General features: G+C 38.0%; 1 protein-coding gene across 3 annotated transcripts in view; it reads left to right on the forward strand.

Annotated features, from left to right (window-relative positions):
- The first annotated feature begins 617 nt into the window (after nucleotides 1-617).
- Nucleotides 618-19,276, forward strand: part of TAF2 (TATA-box binding protein associated factor 2) — an 81,811-nt gene continuing 63,152 nt past the window's right edge. The window contains exons 1-4 of one of the 3 annotated variants that reach the window (XM_082675057.1): nucleotides 618-975; nucleotides 1,394-1,448; nucleotides 10,048-10,208; nucleotides 17,836-17,954. In XM_082675057.1, the coding sequence (XP_082531183.1) occupies nucleotides 893-975; nucleotides 1,394-1,448; nucleotides 10,048-10,208; nucleotides 17,836-17,954 (418 nt within the window). In that variant the 5' untranslated portion in view covers nucleotides 618-892. Of the gene's footprint in view, nucleotides 976-1,393; nucleotides 1,449-10,047; nucleotides 10,209-17,835; nucleotides 17,955-19,276 lie in introns of those variants that run through there. The other 2 variants (XM_082675059.1, XM_082675058.1) reach the window with 2 other exon arrangements.

Here is a 19,276-nt window from a genome sequence, read left to right on the forward strand (position 1 = left end):
AATTAACCAAGATTTAACTTATTGGAATTGACAACTTTTATTCTCATGCATAAAATGCAAATACGATGGCTTTAAAATATTTGTCCGGTTTTTCAATAAATTCTGCATCTATATAATCCACTAATTTCATGTTTTTCTCAATAAACACTGAGGCAGCAGTGCCTAGTGAGGACTCCGGAATTCGATTTAGACTCCTTGAGGTCTAATCACGTATTTTACAGCCTAAATCACTGAGCTCCAGTGAGTTTATGGTGTTTTTTCACACAGCGGACCAGAGGCACACCTCTCCTGGTTTCCTATTTCCCGGCTTCCTAGTCGCCAGACCCTGGCTCTTCGAAAACCTTTTCCCCATGCTGTTCAATATGTTTGCGCTAGATCTTTAGTCCTCTAAAATTTAGTGTTTCCTTTTTTCCTTCTCGCTGTGTTCGCCTCACCCACAAAATATCTCTGGCTGCTTTCCGAAATTTTAATAGTTCTCAACCACCGTCCGTATACGAATAGACGAAAACAAAAACTCCGGCGCTCGGGCAAGCCCCGCCCACTTACACGTAACTTCCGACTCCTTCCTCACGGCTGTCCCACTTCCGCTGACGTCGGAGGTCAGAGGTGACCGGCAAGATGTCGGCTGGCTGGCGCCGTCGGTGCTTGGTGTGAGGAGCATCTCCGTGACAGAAGCTCGGCGGAGACAGCTGACGGAGCCGAATCGCGGGAGAGAGTTGGAGGCGTTGGCGGCGGCAGATCGGGCAGGGCCGGGAGTGGGTGCCGAGGGAGCCCCGGCCGCGGGGTGTGACTGTTGGGTGCGCGGGGGAGCGGGGAGTGTCAGGTGCCGGAGACCGGTAATGCCCCGCCGCCCCTCGGAAAGCCGGGAAGCCGAGCTCCGCGGGGTCTCTTCATGCCGCCGACTGGTTTAGAGCCCGCCAGAATGAACAGGAAGAAAGGAGACAAGGGCTTTGAAAGCCCAAGGCCCTATAAATTATAAGTATTTTTTCATCTCCCTTTCTTCTACGTTTGGTTTTCATTAATTGTATTTTGTGATTGCTTGAAACTGATATCGTGGGCCTGGGAGACCTAGTGGGAAACTGGGAGCCACTCACGGTGATGGGAATGGTGTTTGTAGGGCGAAACTGGTTTGAATGACAGTGTGATTCAGCAGATCTGCTTCTTGCAGGTTAATAAACCTTTTTCTTAAAGTACTAAGTTGCATTTTTGCCCAAAGAAATTTATTTTCGTGGCTGTTGCTAAATTTAAAATGAGCAAGTTACCCTAATTTGTAGGGTTTTAGCATGAAAGATAAGTGTGATTCTGAGCTGCCTAGAACACAGTTCTTGTTTGTACTTGGATAGAGTTACGCATTATTTAATAACTGAAACATTTTCTTTATTCTTTAATGTACAACTCATCAGGTCGTCTGCATCAACAACATAAACTTCCAGAGAAAATCTGTTGTGGTAAGTATATCCTCAGCGGTTATAAGCAATAACAGTCCATCCTTTACAGTACTTAGAAACTTTTCTGTTCAGGTAACTGGTTTCGAGAATAGGTAATAATTAGAACTCAGAAGTCTATATGACTCCAAGGGCCATGGCTGTGCTGTATTGGCTGCCACCTCAGTTCTCTCTTTTCTTTTTCTTCCTGTTTCCTGATTAAAGTTTTATTTCTTTTAATCTGTTGCGGAATATGAAAGTCCGTATTACCAAACATTTTAGAATCGCGTATGAAAGAAGAATAAGTCCACAGCGAGATTTTTTCTATGAAAAAAGTTAAGGTTGGTACGTGCACTGACTTTTTAACTTGGCTGTTAAGAGGCCACTTGTGTTTTCTGATTCTCGGCTGACCTTGTTGAGGTGGCAGTGCTTTACACTGAAACTCTAGATAAGGTGTTTAAAACCTAGTAAACTGCCCGCCCCGCCCCAGTTTAGATGTATGGATTGTTGATATATCTGTTCTAGGAAAAGTCCTTGATAACCCAAATAATTTATTCTTTCAGGGAGATCTGTATTAACTAGATCAAAATCTCAGTGAGAGCCGGTTTTCTTTGAGTGAGGACATCAACTTCCCTCTCAAACTTGTTTACTTAAGATGAGCTGTTTAAAAATGTAACCTTTTCATTAGAATCACAGAATCTTAGATTTATAAGGATCCTTAAAGGTTTATTAAGTCCCATATCCTCATTTAAGGAACTTCTCTTTCAAAATCCCTTACATATGATTATTTACCTTATACTTCATGGAATGATACTTTAGGTATGTTGGGTTGTGTGAACTGGGTATGGAAGTTATGAGGATTAAAGAGTCTCGTTAAAAGGTTACTGTAATATCTAGGGTGGAAATGATTTAGCCCTGAATGGAGGTATCATTAGTAGAATGGCATAGAAATAGAGTTGACATGATTGACTGATAGTGAACATTTATTACATACATACTACATGTAAGACCATCTTCTAAGGTTTTGTGTGTATGACCTCACTTAATCTTCACAGTAACCCCATGAGGTAGATGCTATTTTTTTTTTTAGATGGATACTATTTTCATCCTTATTTTTATAAGTAAAGCAGCTGAAAGAATGGAGGATAAGTAAATTTCTTAAGGGCATGAAGATAGCAAGTGATTGAGCCATTTTTAATCAGACATTCCCCTTTCCACATCCTCTACCCCTGGCACAATGATAGGTAGAAAGGAATTGCAGATGACTCTTTTTTTTTTTTTTTTTTTTTTTTTTTAGTTTGGCAGTTTCTTTATTTTTTTTATTTTTTTTTTTTTTTAACATCTTTATTGGGGGCAGATGACTCTTAACTAGGAATGCTAGAAAGCAGTTGTAGATGATTTTTACATCTCCCGTTGGAAAGATTGGTTAGATGGCCTATGGGCTAGGGTCCCAGAAGGCACATTCTACAGATTAATTGAGGGAAGTAATGAAGGGACTACTTAGGGTTAAGAGAAACCAACAAAAGTTGGAGGAGCACCCTAGGTTAGCAATGACAAATAGTTATCACTTCTAAACCTGAAAGAACAAAGGAAGAGAGAGGTTACAAGAACCTACTGTACCTGTAGGAAAGACTTAGCTTACAGGAGCTATGGTCTTTGATAGAAGAGTGGGGCTACTGCCTCCTTCAGCCTGGCAGGGAGGATCCTGGGGGAATAAATATATGGAGCTCGATTTTCTGCTTTCAGTTTTCTCTTTGTGCCTCCCAGTTGATCACCCCAACAGGCAGCCAGAGGGCTAGTGCCTAGTTAATGCTACTCCTGGGGCGCAGAATAAAGCAGAGAGGGTAGATTAGGAGGGGCAAAAGGAGAATATCTAGAACAGTCTACCCCTTTTGCCCCAGATCATCCTCTCTTGTCTTTTGTTATGACAAAAGTGTTCCCAACTTAATGAAGCCCTATCAGCTATTGTAGGCGTTGGCATTAGCTAATTTCCCGTTTTTGTGAGTCAAGTTTTATTTGATCACAGCCACAGCCACTTATTTATACACTGTCTATGGTTGCTTTGGAGCTACAATGGCAAAGTGGAATAGCTGCGACAGAAACTGTGTGGCCCGTTATGTCTGCTTACTATCTGGCCCTTTAAAAAAAAGTTTGCTGATCCCTGGACTAATCTATTGGTGTGAAGAAATGGCAGTTCAGCATTATTCCCATCTAAGATATTAGCTATCACCAATATCTTTCATATAAGACAGTAGAAGAAAAGTGGTTGAAAGGATGTGAAAATTAATTGCTACAGCCTCTGCTTTCTTTAGCTGGTGTCAAGGTCAGGGTTGATATACACAGCTTCCTTATTCCTCCACCCATTCATTTTTCTCTTTCCTTTTGACAGCATTTCTTTTGGTCCGCCCTAGACGTTCATTCCTGTAGGATCTACATCCTTGCTTGTTTTGACTTCATTGAGTTGTTGCAGTTTTCCATTGGTTAGGACTGTTGGTCAAGTGGACCTAAGAGGCAGTCCAGTGAATCCCCTGGATTGCAGATGGAATTCTTGCTTTTATTGTGTAGTAGAATCTCAGCTGCTGCTAGTCATTCCAGCCAGTACAGTGACCCCTTTCTCTGCCTGTTAGTTCAGGCATGAGGAGCCCAAAGTGGTCAAGTCTCAGCTTCCAGTTTAATAGAACCATGACTCTGTGCCCAGGTGGATGCATTCCTCCCTTAGCTACTAAGACCTCCAAACATACTGACCCTGAGGTCATGAAGACAAGAAGCAAAAATTGTTCAGTGGCTTTTTGGAGGAATGGTGAACATAGTCACTCCAACTTTTGTCCCTTGGTTCCCAGATCTATTTTGGCTATGAAGAGATGACCTGATATATTGTCCACTAGTTTAAGATGGCATCCTGTTGGAGGTCTCAATTGGTGCTGTAACTGAGCCTTCAGTAGTTGATTGTGTCAGCTGCTCTGGATGATAGGACAAAAGGTAAAACGAGTAAATTTTGTGTGTAAGAGCCCACTGCCACACTTTTCTATACACATGGAGGCATGTATGGGATAGCATGTTGACATGTATGGCTTTTTGCACGTATATTATAGGGAAGGAAAATCTAGAATATGTGTCTATTTTTATATAAGGACAAATTACTGTCTCCCTCCATGATACCAGCTGTCTAATGTAGTCATTTTACTACTGAGTGACTAACTGATCCTTCCTGGGAAGGTCCCGTATTAGAAGCTCATTTTGACCCTCTGCTGTTGGGAGGTGAGCACTCAGCACTGGTGGTAGCCAGATCAAGCTTCGTTGGGGGAAGACCTTGTTGCTGGATTCATGCATAGCCTTGGGGTCTTGCCCCAATGACCACTTTGTATATTGAGCAGGGTGGCTAGGGAAAGAGTCTGGACATCTACTGGATAGATAATCTTGCCAGTTGATTTTTGAGGGCTCCCTCTGCAGTCTCTGAGGATGCCTCTGTTGGTCATTCATGTGATGATATAAATATTTTCATATTATAGCTACTCTGAGAAATTCATTTTTACATTTACTTCTCCCACCGTCCTCTTGTTTTCAGTTTTCTTGTCTTGTTCTTTCCATATTCCTAACCAGCTGGCTAACCCAGCAGTTGCCATGGATCAGTGTAGATGTATACTTCAGGTCATCTCTACTTCTATAAACAGTGTACAGTCAGTTGTATTCAACGTTCTGCCCACAGTAGGCTTTTCTTCCGTTGTCTTTCAGGACCACACTTCAGTGGGTTCTGATGGTAGCTACCATCCACTTCCAACTGCGCTGGCATGCTGTGCAGACTTATTCATAATTCAGGCTTGTGCTTTGTCCTATTCTTTTAAGTGAGCATGGGGACCTCTCCATGAGGCCATGGGTGTGGATTGAGGGAGCGGTGGAGATGCAATGGGAACAAGTCCCGTTGGATTCTGAGTCACCTGCTCATGCTGTTTGCTCTTTGTGCCTGTGAACTTGCTTGGGCCTGGTCCAGAGGTGTTGTTTCCATTTAAAAATGGAAAGCTACTGCACATACTGAGTTCGTAATGGCCATTTTAGGTAACAAAAATTACATGAAATTTTGGGGAGTTCCGTGATCATGTGTGCAGTCTCTACTGCAGGGTCTTGTAGCAAACCAGTAGTTGCTTTGCAAATGGAAAACAGTTGTTGGCAGAAGAAGTCTTGGGTTTCCTCTGAAACCCCAGGAATGATGGTGTACTGTCATTCTGTTGAAGAAAGCCAGAGTCAGTAAAGTATCTTTGTCTGCTGTGGACGTTCCCAATACCGTTGGATATGCTGAGTCATAATGCCCAAGTGGCAGGGCAGCTTGAACCACAGCCTGGACCTACTGCAGAACCCTTCCTTGCTCTGGACCCCTCTCAAAGCTGATAGCCTTATAGGTTGCTTAGTAAGTAGTATGCCTAAATGTGTATATTGCTTTCAGGATCCAAAGAAGCCTACCAATTTTTGTGCCTCCTTTTTTCCCCCCTCTTGGTGGGCAGTGCAAAGTGAAGCAACTTGTCTTTCACTTTAGAAGGTTTATTTTTATGTGCCTCAGACCACTGGAACCTTAGAAGCTTTATTGATGTGACAGGCCCCTGAACTTTCATGGGATTTAACTCGCAGCCTCTGCTATCCACGTGTTTTCTACTAAGGCATTTAGAGAACTTACTCTTCCTTTCTTACCAGGTCCAGATAGCATAATGTTGTCAATATAACATGCCAGTGTAATTCTCTGGGCTGTCCTGTCCTCTGGGCTATCAGGGGACTTTTGGACTATGTCTTGACTGAGCAGGAGAGTTGATAGAGTTATTAGTTACTAGATGACAGTGAGGGGTTTCTGACATCTGGAAGACAACCTGCTTCTGATTGATTTTTTTTTTTTTCTGATAGGAATTGGGGGAAAAAAAATTTGCCTGATAATTAGTCGCAATATTAGCTACCAAGAATTGTGTTGATTTGCTGCGGTCAAAGTACTGCATCTGCAAACATGGTTGTGATTGGCAAGTTTGCGATAAATCACTATCATTCTCGAAAACCTACTTGACTTTTGCACTCGCCAAATAATTGAGTTAAATGAAGACGTAGTAGGCATCATTCAAGTCTCTGTGGTGACACTAATCTCTGCAATTCCCCAAAGATGTCTAGTTGCATTGATTTACTACCTTGGAGAAGGGGGATGGGTGTTCCAGTGGTGTCCACTTAGTCCTTCCATTGTAGTCTTCACTCAGAGAGTGAGGTCAGAGAATGAATATGGGGATTTGCCAATTACTAAAATGTATACTGTATGTTCTGGACTGGGGAGATAATCTCCAGTCCTACTCTGCGTTAGACGTGGGAACCCCTTTATTACTTGACCTCCAAAGGCCGCCAGTCTAGGGAATACCCTGGCAGTCCAGTGGTTAGGACTTCACTCTTTCACTGCCAAGGGCCCGGGTTCAGTCCCTGGTTGGGGAACTAAGATCCCACAAGCCGCACTGCACAGGCAAAAACAAACAAACAAACAAAAAAGACCCCAAAGACTTCCAGTCTGACTAGTGGACTACTGTAATGTTTTGGGACTCCAGGGATTAGTGTCAGTTCAGAACCAAGATATAGTAACCCCAGGAAAAGGGCAAAAATTAATTTATTTGAGGTGACATAAATGTCAAGATTTTAAAAGAAAGATAAGTGAGAGTCGAACATGTTTGTAGGCATGGAAAAAAGTCCTATAAAGAGGAGAGATTGTAATTATAGGAGAGGGTAATTAATAGAGCAGGATTTCTGAGACTACTACAGAGGATGGCCTCTAGTGCAGTAGTGGAAGGATCATTCCTAAACAGGAGGGAAAGATAGGTATGTGCAGCAGAAGGGCAAGAGAATTGATAGTTGGCAGTTGAGTGGTTCAAGTTAAGGATCTTGGGTGGATGAGGAAGAATGTAGCGCTAAAAATACCAGGGAGGATTGTAGTGAGAAACTGGAGGAGGCCAAGGGACAGGAGAATTTCATGTGGTTGAACAGGAGGACTGGCAGAGAAGTACGGGCATTGTGGACGTTCCAGTTTAAAATGTCAACGTCAGAGCAGTCCTGAGGAGTGATGAGGTGTCTTTCAGAGTGTGGTCTTGATTGCTATCTTGGAATGGCAGTGAAGATTGTAGGAATTGAAATCAAGGAACTTTGAAGCAGTGATACTGCATGGATCAGCTATATCTGCATTCATGTCATGTAGAGTGATGGCTGAGATGGGTTAGAAAGGTAAAGAATGAACCTTCAATGAGTATTGGGGAGTTTGGGCAACATTAATGAAAGGAACAGAGGATGGTGTACCTGTATGGCTTGAACACATAGGAAAAGAAGTAGAAAAGGACAACAATAAAAACATTTACTGATGCCAGCTATGATTTTAAGTGCATTCCTTGTATTAAATTGCTCAATTATAATAACACCAATAGGTAGGTAGTGTCAATATTCTTGTTTTACAGATGAGGAAACTGAGGTACAGAGAGCTAGAGTAACTTAGCTCAAGATCATATACTTACTGAGTAGTGGAGCTGGACTTGAATGTGGGCAGTCTACCTCAAGAAGACAGTGACACTATTCTGCCCTTGCTCTTACAGCATATGCTGTATAAAAGCCTATAAATGATCTAGAAATAGTGGAAAGTAGGAGGTTTCCTGTTTTCCCTTCTTCTAATTTATAGTGAGTGAAAGAATAAGTAGCTTCTTTTCAAAGGGGATTCAAGAGATGTTTCATCTAAGGCTGACAGGTAGAGGAGTTTTTGAAAGGGCTGAATAGCACAGGGGAGTTACTTCAAATGGGGTAGGGACTCTAGGAGGATGGTCCGCTGTCAGGTGGTGGGGAGAGAGCAGGAGCAAGAAGAGAGAGTAAGTGAGAGGTTAGGTGACCTGGTGGCTTGCAGTTATGCTAGTAGCCAAGGTTGACAGGGATTGGAGGCCAGTCAGTGGGCCTGTATGTTGCAGGCAGGTGTAGGTTAGGGCTGTAGGTGGTGTCAGAGACCTGATGATTCAAGGAGACTGGGCTTTCCCTATCTTCATGAAGTATACTCCGTTCACTGTTTTATTATTGTTAAACTTAGTTTAGAAAGCAAAAGCCTATTCTTATGTCTCACTCCTGTAACCACTTCATGACAGCACTTTACATAATCTTTTCTAGTTCACTTTTGACATTATCTTGGTTCTCCTTGCTGTCTTTCAGCTGATCCTAGCTCATTTATGTAGATTGGTCATTGGATTGCTGGTATGCTAATTAAGGGAATTTGGATCTTCATACAATTGCTCACAGTTTAACACCTTTCAACTCAGAGACTTCATCAGCAGTATTTTTGCTTCTGCTTTTTTCTGTTCTTATTTGCTTCCACATAAATCTGTCCAGATGGTCTAATTTAAGGATGTATGACTCTCTTATTTGGGAATTGGGGGAAAAAGGGCTGTAGAATCAATAGGCTTTTGAGCAGTTGGGCTGAATGTTCTCTAAAAAATATTCTTATGTTCTTGCATGTTATTTAAAAGCATTGTACTGAGAGACATTATGGCATAATGGGAATCAGTTGGGATCATTTAGATGTGGGTTTGAATCTCAGTTCTCCACTTATTAATGGTATGATTTTCTTTTTTTTTTTTTGGTATGATTTTCTTAACTCTTAATCTGTAAAAAGTATAAAGTAGTACTTGTCTCTTAAAGTTGTTAATGGGATTAGAACATATGAAAGTAGTGTAATGTCTGGCATATAGTAGGGCTCATTAAATAGTAGCCATTGCAGTTGTTATAATCTACTTCTGTACGGTTATTGCCTGAATTTCATCTTAGATATTCCTGTTGCAGCCCCTGAAATGTTACTATTTCATGTCCTCCATATTTTATGTTTCCAACCCAGAATATTAAACTCACTGGACATACATTCATTGTTTCAATGGTCCATCTTTCCCATTTGATTCAATGCAAGAGGGTGGTGGACAGTCGGTATATATAGCTGTCTCTCATGTCTTATGTACCTGCTTCAGATAGATGGCTTGCCACACAGCTAAGGTGGTAGAACTGTATATGGCCTTGGGACTGCTTGGTAGGAAATCATGCAGTGCTTTGAAGTGTCTGCTGCTCTTGGAGGTGGCAGTAGATTTTTCCCTACTTGCCTAAATGTTTCTTGTAACTCTTGCCACCTCACATCCTGATTTACCTCCCATGAGCAGAGGCTCATACTTGTTAGCTTTGGTGGTATGGTTTTTTTACCCTGTTTTGAGGGGCCTTGTTCTTTTACTCACTGAAGTGGTTTTGATTCTCTTTTTGCTCTGTTGTTTTTTTTTTTCCCCTTCCTTTCTGTTTGGATTCCAGTCTGTCTATAAATTCTTATATTTGTGAGTAGTCCTTTTATTTTCTTTTCTAGCAGATGGTGTACTTTTCACTGATAGTGAATGTGAACCACCAGGATGATAAAGTAACATAATTCAGACCCATTCAGTCACTAGGACAGCCATACTTGAAGTGAGGATCCTTGGAGAGATTGTATGTGTGTAGCTATTTGGGATTCTGTCTCTGGATTGTAGTATGTGTATAAGAAGTAGAAATCAAAGAAATATGTTCTAAAACATACCTGTGTTCATTTTAATGAAATTATTATTCTTTATCTTTACAGGGATTTGTGGAACTGACTATATTTCCCACAGTTGCAAACTTAAATAGAATCAAGTTGAACAGCAAACAGTGTAGAATATACCGAGTAAGGATCAACGATTTAGAAGCTGCTTTTATTTATAATGATCCAACCTTGGAAGTTTGTCACAATGAATCAAAACAGTAAGTTACATACTTTAAAAGTCGATATTTCTAACAGTTTTTTTTTTCATTGATTGGATTAATTTTTTTCAACAGATTTTTCTTAGATTATTATTAGATTTTGGTTCCCAATTTATTTTTTCTAATTATAATTTCTGTTGCTTCTACCACTACACACATTTGGTTCAAAAAATTTTACTAGCTCTGGCGAACATAGTAAGTTATTAAGTTTCCTTTCTTCAGACTGCAGTTTTAAAGAAGTACTATCAGAGAACTTTAAATACATTTTCTTAGCCATTTTTCTACTTTTAAAGTTTTAAAAAAATATTAGTTTCATAGATATTAATGTAATCTTCAGTGAATTAGATGATACTGTAATCTGTAGATCAGAAACTACTTTAAAATATTCTATAAAATATTTGACAGCTTTCGAATATCATATAAAAATAGTCTGAAATATCTCATTCCTTCACCTTAAATATTGCATCTGTTGAGGCTACTTCTGATTTTTATCAGTAAACTTATATCTTTGTGATCAGCTTTATGTTCTGCATTTTTCATTTAAATACTTTGTTTTCACCTTTCCACGTATAATATGATAGGCTTCGTTTTTTTATTGTTTTTATGGTCAGGTAATATTCCATTTATTCAGTATACTGTGGATTACATGATTATTTTCTAGATCTTTTTTTTTTCTTTTACTTTGAATTATTTCCTTAGGAAAATAGGATTACTTATTATTCTTTTATGGCTCTTTTTAGCATTTCACTTGATTGTGCCCTGGGAAGATTTGTACTGATTTAAATACTGTCAACTACATTTGGAGGCACTTGTTTTTTCCGTTTTGATAGCATTGCATTATACCATTTCTGTGATTCTTAGTATTTTGGGTTAGAATGCCCCAAACTGTAAACTCTGTTTAGTCAAGGTGATATTTTAACTAGTCTGTATGTATAATATTTGACTATGGCAGCAGTTCTCGAAGTGTAACACCTAGACAAGCAGCATCAGCATCACCTGGGAACTTGTTAGAAATGCAGATTTCCAAGCAGTACCCCACACCTACTGGTTCAGAAACTGGGGATAGGGTCTTGCAATTTGTGTTTCAACTAGCCTGCCAGGTGATTCTGATAAAAGGTAAAGCTTGAGCAGGAACCACTGCTTTAAGGGATTGGGAGGGTTGAGAAAGGACACTTATCAATAGACATATTTATCATCCCAATAATCATTGGTTTAAAATCTTTGAAACTCAGAAGAGAAAACGGTGTTGGGAAAATTCAGGGAGTCTCTGAATTGCTCATGTGACTTCCCATTCTATAAAGGTGAGTGGTTGAAATTACATGCTTTTACAGCCACACTTGTGGAACTGACATGAAAAGACTTATTACAAAATCATCTGCATCCTCTTTCCCCCAGAAAAAAGCAATCATTTGCCTTTGGAGCAGTAAGTATGTACCACTAATGGATGGAAAAGTCATGTGTAAAAGAGCAGGTAGGGGAGCCATTACCTTGCCAGAGGCCAAAATAGCCACCCTGTCGAGCCTAGAACTCTGCATTGATGACAGGGTAAGAAGCTTCTCCATCTGCCAGTCACAAAACAGTGTTTGCACAGCTGCTTTACCAGTTGTGGCCGCTCAGGTCTCAAAGAAGAGGATCTGTGACAGTGCAATGACAGCAACAGTGGACTTCAAATCTGTTGAGAAAGCAAGCTTTGCTATGTTAATTTTGAGGTGATGATATCCCCTAAAACTTTTCTCTAGTGATAGGGAAGATACCTCATCACTTTTAGTATTATAAAGAAAGAAAAGGAAGTCATAAAGGAGAATAGTGTCGAAGGTTAGGTTAGGAAATTGGGAACAATAGAATATATTTAAACTTTTCAGGTAGCACCAGAGCTCTCTTAGCCATGGTCACTTAGTATTTTCTGCCTGGCTCTAGAATCCTGATTACTTTTTAAGAGAGATGACAGTTATTTTTGCCGGTGTTTGTTTATTCTCTGACTTGTTCAAAAGAGGATTTGAGAGTGGTTTTAGAATTTTATTAGACAACAGTTTTTTAAAGTAGCTAATGAAATTAGCCCAAAGGGTAAAAAAGTATAGGATGGTGGGTACCACACTGTTAAGTTACTAGAGGAAAACTGTAGATTTGGTTTTGATATTTCTGGTTGCCATACGAAAGAGGGAAACACTATTGTTTATAAGATTTGTAAGGCAAAAGACAGAAACCTACCAGTTATTCAGAAGAAATGCTGCTTAGCAGTTAGATGTGAAAGGTATCTCGTGTGAATGATGTTATTTATTTTTAAAGAGAACTTTGGCAAAGGCAGATAGTTAAGGTCTTTAGCATGTCCCTAGATACTTCTGTTACTTTTCTTGTTTCTAAAGTAACTTTCTTTCTCTAATGAAGCAGTAAAATTTCTGCTAAAGCTGAAACAAATTAAATGTAGCAGATTTGATTTGAAAGTTAAACTTAAAACTCAGTGGTTAAATTTGGTCTTGAATATGTACAAGAATGTCCTAACATTCAAAGAAGTAATATGCTACTTCATCACACTTTCTCCTTATTTGTTTTAAAGTTAAGGTGCCAGGCCTTCCTATTTTTAATGGCAAGAGTGTGCTTACCTTGGTTGAGATTCAGCACCTTTAAACTGCAGGGGGAATGTAAGGAAGGGAAACATTAAGATAAGGGACTAAGAGGCATTTCTACCTATTTGATCCAACTAAACGTTAGCTGAGTTGTTAAATTACCTGTACTAGCAAATAAAATACCTGTTGGTTATGTAACATCTATAAGGCTTCTCTTTCTCTCCATGTCTCTGTCTCTGTCTCTCTGTCTCTCTCTCTAGCTTATTGTCTGCCAGGAAAATAATTTAAGCACTTGAAGTTTCTCTAAATATATTTTCTGTTTGAATCTTACATATTGTAGGTATAGTTTGCCTCCATAGAAGCTATGTCTCTTTGGTAGTTTTTCTGTTTTTCTTTTTTCTTTTTTCTTTTTTTTTGCTATAGTTCTCTCTTCTTAGAATAAAGTAAATGTAGATTTTACCAGAGAGACTGTTTCTGTGCATGAGTAGCCTACAGTGGCTGACATATCTTTCCTCCTTGTTTCTTTTCCTTCCCTGGATAGGCTTTGCTGCTTTGAGAAGACCTTTTTTATTTTACTTGAAAAGTCTCCACTTTCCTGAGTTTCAAGAATCAGTTTAATTCCTGTCTCCTGTCTTCATTTCCATTAAGGAGTGGCAGTAGAAATGAAGCTAACTTAAGATATAAATGAAGTAACTTTGAGTGATTGGAGCAATTTTTAGAGTGACTAGAATTGATTTTTTAAATTGCTTCTTTTAGAAAAAGATTTTCTAGGTCCTTTATTTTAATACAGACGTCTACAAAGGGATTTTAAATGTTATTTTACTGATATCATATGGTAGAAGTGGTTGATTCCTTTTTTGATTATGGTTAAGTAATATGGATACTAGTTTTATATTTTAACTCAGCCCACAGTGCCTCACTGGCAGTTGTTTTAGTAGTATTGCTTGGAATTGAGTTGTCATAATTGGAAGAACTTTGGGGTTTGTTTAGTCAAAACTTCAGCAGGAATTTTTCCTATATTATTCTACCTTCTGCTTGAATATGTCCAGCTCAGGAGAGCTTATTATATTTTAAAGCACCCCTTTCATTTCTGAATGCTAGGAAGTTCTTTATTACATCGAGCCACAGTCTGTTTTGCTATAATGTTCACAAACTTATGCTAGTTAAAAATTGTTTTCCTGTAAGTTTTCTTTTCCAGTCTGTAGTATCTCAATACTTTCAACTATTCCTCATTTAAAACTCTTTCCAAATTTGTTAACCTTTCTCTTTGCCCTGCTCTGAATACTCTCTGGTTTGGCATTGTGTTTTCTTGAATGTGGTAACCCTAGAACTAGATAGGGTTCTTCTTATTTGGACTTGTAATCACACATGCATAGCAGTAAAGCCATTTTGTTCTTATCTATACTCATTGTTTCTAGTGGCTTGAAATTCATTAGCTTTTCACAAATAGCTACTTTAAAGTAATTGATTCACGTTTGAGCTTGTTATCAGTGAAATACCATAGGCTTTTTCATAGAAAAACTTGTTAAGGTAGAATTTTCTCTAAGCAACCTTATTTCATGGCATCATTATCAAATGTTGTTTCAATTATTTTTGAAAAGTCATTTTTATTAATTTTGATATTGGTTCCATTTCTGGAAAATGGATTTTTCTGTTGGCTTTTACTTATTTATTTATTTATTTTATTCTGTATGTGAATTATAAGACAGAAGAAAAAACTGAGTGTGACAAGGATATAGAGCAGAACTCTCAAACACAGCTAATAGAAATGTAAATTGAGATCGAAAGTATACATAGTCTATGATTGGTGGTCTCACTCCTACGTGTATATCCAATATGTTCACCAAGAAAAAAGTGCAGAACTGTTCACAGCAGCATTTGTAATAGTCAAACCTGTAAATTACCTGAAAACCCATCAATGGTAGAATGGTAGATTGTGGTATATTCTTACACTGTTGGAATTCTAAAAGTAATGAGACTGAATGACCAACAGCTAGATGCAATGATATGGATGGATTTCACAAACTTAATGTTGAATAAAACAGGTCAGACACAAAAGAATGTGTATTAAGTTGTTAATCTATCTCATTAGATGTCAATAATAGGTTACCCTTGGTGGTAGGAAGCAGGGCTAGGTTAGTGATTACAAGAGGGCTTCTGGGAGGCTGGTAAAGTTCTGTTCTTGCTCTGCATGCTGGTTACTTTGGTTTTGTGAAAATTCATCGAACTGTATACTTAGAGTGTATATATATATTTCTGACGTATATTGTGCTTCCATGAAATGTTTTTAAACGGAGAAAAAGTTTACAAATAATTAAATCTTAAGTTTTGCAAAATCTGCACACACAGTCTTAAGAAGCACACGTTCTTTATCTGATAAAGAATTAACAGATTATTTTAATTTAATATAGATGTTTATAATAGGTTCTTGGAGAAAATTCTTTTGATTACCTTAATTTACTAGTTTTTAAGTATCCCCTACAACATTACTCATCTTTAAGCTTTGTTTCCTTAAGGAAGAATGGGTGGTGGTTATAGGGCAGGGGCATATTAATATTTTGCAATCATTATTATTCTGAAAATTGAAAACATTTATAATCTTGTCTTGTAATTTTTGGCTTTTATTAGGTTATTATGAAAGGAAACATTTTTGATTCATATTATGAAAGGAAACACTGAAATCCAAGCCATGAGAAGATTGTTCCTCATAACTGACTTTCCAATAGATTCCATTTATAATGACTCACCATTTTATTTGGACCACTTTACCTTTTCTCAGGAAATAAGGAGATTGAGAATAATTTTCCATTAAAAAAAAATGAGTGGTTTAATATGTAATGTTTAAATTTGGCCTTTTGTGTAACAAAGATTTTTTTATTTTTGAATTTCACAGATAACTGGGGGATATTACAAGTTCTTCAGCTACCTTTCAGATTTCATGTTTTTGAAACCTTACTGAAAAGAAATTGCAACCTGTAAATGTACAAAGTAGTTTTTAAAATTAGATAGTATGTTAACTAAGTACTGGTAAGGATGCAGAGCAACTGGCATGTTCATATATTGCTGATGAGAATGCAGAATGGTATAGCTATTCTGGAAAACAGTTTAGCAGATTCTTATAAAGCTAAACTTATGTTTACCATATGACTCAGCAGTCCCACTCTTGGGTGTTTGTACTACAGAAATGAACATTAAATTCACATAAAAACTGTTACACAGTTATTTGTAGCAGCTTTATTCCTGATAGCCAAAAGCTGGAAGCAACCCAGATGTCTTTCAGTGGACGAACGAATAAACAATCTGTGGTACAGTCTATTCAATGTAATACTATTCATTATAAAAAGGGACAAACAATAGATACATGTAACACCTTAGATGAATTTCAAAGACATACTGAGTGAGATAAGCCAGCCTCAAAAGGTTGCATTCTGTATGATTCCATTTATTTGACACAGGGCATTGCACAAGGGGCTTTGTGGATGGCAGAACTGTTCTATATCCTGATTGTGGTGATGGTTGCACATGTTAAAATTTATAGAATTATATACCAAAGGAAAAAAGTTACTTTTACTGTATGATAATTAAAAAAAAAAAAGATGGTATGTGAAAAAACAGTCATTTGTTTTTTTATTGTGGTCCTGGAGTTTTTAATACCTTTATTTTACATATTTACCTAAGAGAAAGAAAGTGTTAAAATTATTGAGAAGTCTGCTTAACTACTTTTAGAACCTTGTGTTTTGTAGTTGTTAAAAGTCATAGTTAATATTACATCCTTACTAGTTAGGAGAGAGTTGGAGATGGGGGAGGAATGGCCTCCATCATATTGACAGTGTGTAAGTTTAATGTTTTCTTTCATGGCTTTTCCTCTTTTATTTTCCCTATAATTACTCTGTAGAGTATATGAAACTTGTCTTTTAACTAGGTTAAAAATTTATTAAGCTAGTGAAATATCACTGACTTGACTTTATGGAGTTATCTAATGGCAAGATGATAGACATAAAGGTGCACAGCAAGAATATGGCTCACAGTATTGTGTCTAATCTTGTTTTCTCGCTCTTGCCATTCCTTGTCTTTTTTCTGTCTTCCACTTCTTCCATATTACTTTAACTGATTTCAGTGAGGAAATGCGATATGTGTATGTATGTATATACATATATATATATATGAGTTATTTTTATGGAATAAAATTAGAAAATCATATGAGAACAGTATTTTCATATTTTCATAAGGCTTCTGTGTATTGTTTTCATTCAGTAGGAAATAAGGCCAAGTACCTATTGAACAAATATTTTTTGAGTGTCCCCTGGCATTTAGGGGATATAACAGTGAACCATCCGAAAGTTCCTCTCCTTCATTAAGGTTACATTGTCATGTACTGGGGAGTGGAGGGGAGCAGTATTAAATTTTGAGGAATTAATTCCCATTCTGATTTGTTTTAAACACCTTAATTTCTATCAGATTATAAAGCTTGTTGAATCCATTCAAATTTTTGCCAGATTGATAAAGAATAATTATTTTTTCAATTCTACGTATATTCTTTACATTTGTATTAGGAAAGTGTAGTGGCTTTGGCATTCTAAAATTAATGAAGGATGTGATAGTCATAATGATCACATAGCATTGGCGAGTAGACTATATATGCCATTGCATTTATAGTTTTTTTTTTGTTTTTCTTTTCTTTTTTTGCAGTATGTGGGCATCTCACTGTTGTGGTCTCTCCCGTTGCGGAGCACAGGCTCTGGGCGTGCAGGCTCAGCGGCCATGGCTCATGGGCCCAGCCGCTCCGCGGCATGTGGGATCTTCCCGGACCGGGGCACGAACCCGTGTCCCCTGCATTGGCAGGTGGACTCTCAACCACTGCGCCACCAGGGAAGCCCGCATTTATAATTTAATAGTTTTAGTCTTGGGAAATAGAGCAACAGTTACTTGGCTAAAGAGCATTCCTATGAGTTATGTAAGATGATATAATGGTTACAGACAAATGGTGCCAAGTATTTAAGAAAATGCTTGGTGAAATATATGGCTTATTGTTAAAGCTGGCTTTCTCTTTTTTTTTCCCCCAGGAGAAATCTCAATTATTTTTCCAATGCTTACGCAGCTGCGGTTAGTGCTGTGGATCCTGATGCAGGAAATGGAGAACTTTGCATTAAGGTTCCATCAGAATTATGGAAGCACGTTGATGGTAAAATACCAAGAACATGTTGAGTATACAGTAAAATCATGTTGGATTCAGTGACTAGAAACTTTTCATGAAAATTAATGGTACCTAAATTATAAATTAATCAGTTGAAATACACAGGAGTTGGAAGCTCTTTTTTTCCTTAAAGATAATTGGCTAACAGGAAAATAGCAATCAAGGGCTATGACAAAAAGCAACTCATTTCACTGTTGCTTTTAAGGCGAAAGTTATAAAACAAAAATTAGATGGTTGGAACAATTTGTCAAGATTTGAGAACCCACACAGTATTAACTCAGTTTAGAATTACAGCATTTTATAAAAGGAAGGATCCTAAAAAGTCATCTGATTCAATTCTTTCCTTTTATGGAAGATTAATCTGAGGTTTAAAGAGAGTAAGTGACCTGCTGGATGTCACTAATTAGTAGTAGAGCCAAGGCTAGAATGTAGGGCTGCTAACACCCACTCTGCATACTTTTACTTTGTCTTATTATTTCTGAATCTTCTTTATTTCCTTGTATAAAGTTACAGCCATTATAATTATCATACATAACCTTCTGCCTACCTTTATTTTGCTTTATAAAATTAATCAAGATAAGGAGGTAAAAGACTTTGTTTTGTTTTTGCTCTTTTTGGATAGTTTGTATGTGTATATGGTGGGGGGAGGGGTTTACCTTGCAGGGGGGTTGCCTAGTTTAGGGTGCAGGCGTGGAAGGTCATCGCTACATGTTCACGGGTTGGAGAAAATCCATATGGTTTAATGTTTTGAGGGAAATTAAAAGGAACATCTTTCTTTAATCTTACGGAAGCAACACGTATTTATTACTTAGAAATCAAACATAGTAAATAATGCTGCATGATGTAAATTTTCGGATAGTCCTTCCCTCCTACCCCACTCCGTACTCCTTAAAGTCACAAGTAGGGTTAACAATCTGTGCTAGAATGTACTAAGAGAACAAACTTGAAAAGTAAGTTTTGAATTGGATCTGGAAGGCCTTAGCTATGTGGTAGTTTTAAACTCTTTTCTTTAGGCAGTATAGCATTGTCAGAAATGTTGAGAGGGGGATGTGGTCTGACCAGTATTTTGGGAGAACACAAGTAGCAGTGACTAGAATTGAGTGGAGGTAAGAACACCAGTGGAAGCAGACTGTTGAGTTCCTTATAGGCAAAGAGATGGTAAAAGCCTAAACTAGGTTAAGTAGTGTGATCTTTTATGTAAAGCTCAGCCTTTGATTCCCACTTTATGTTCAGTGCAAGTCTTTGCCCTTATTATATCGACCACTGTTACCTAATTATATTTTTATATATCAATGTATGTATGTATTTAT

The sequence above is a fragment of the Grampus griseus genome (genome assembly GCF_964374135.1).
Source record: "Grampus griseus genome assembly, chromosome: 17".
In the NCBI taxonomy this organism is placed as follows: domain Eukaryota; kingdom Metazoa; phylum Chordata; class Mammalia; order Artiodactyla; family Delphinidae; genus Grampus; species Grampus griseus.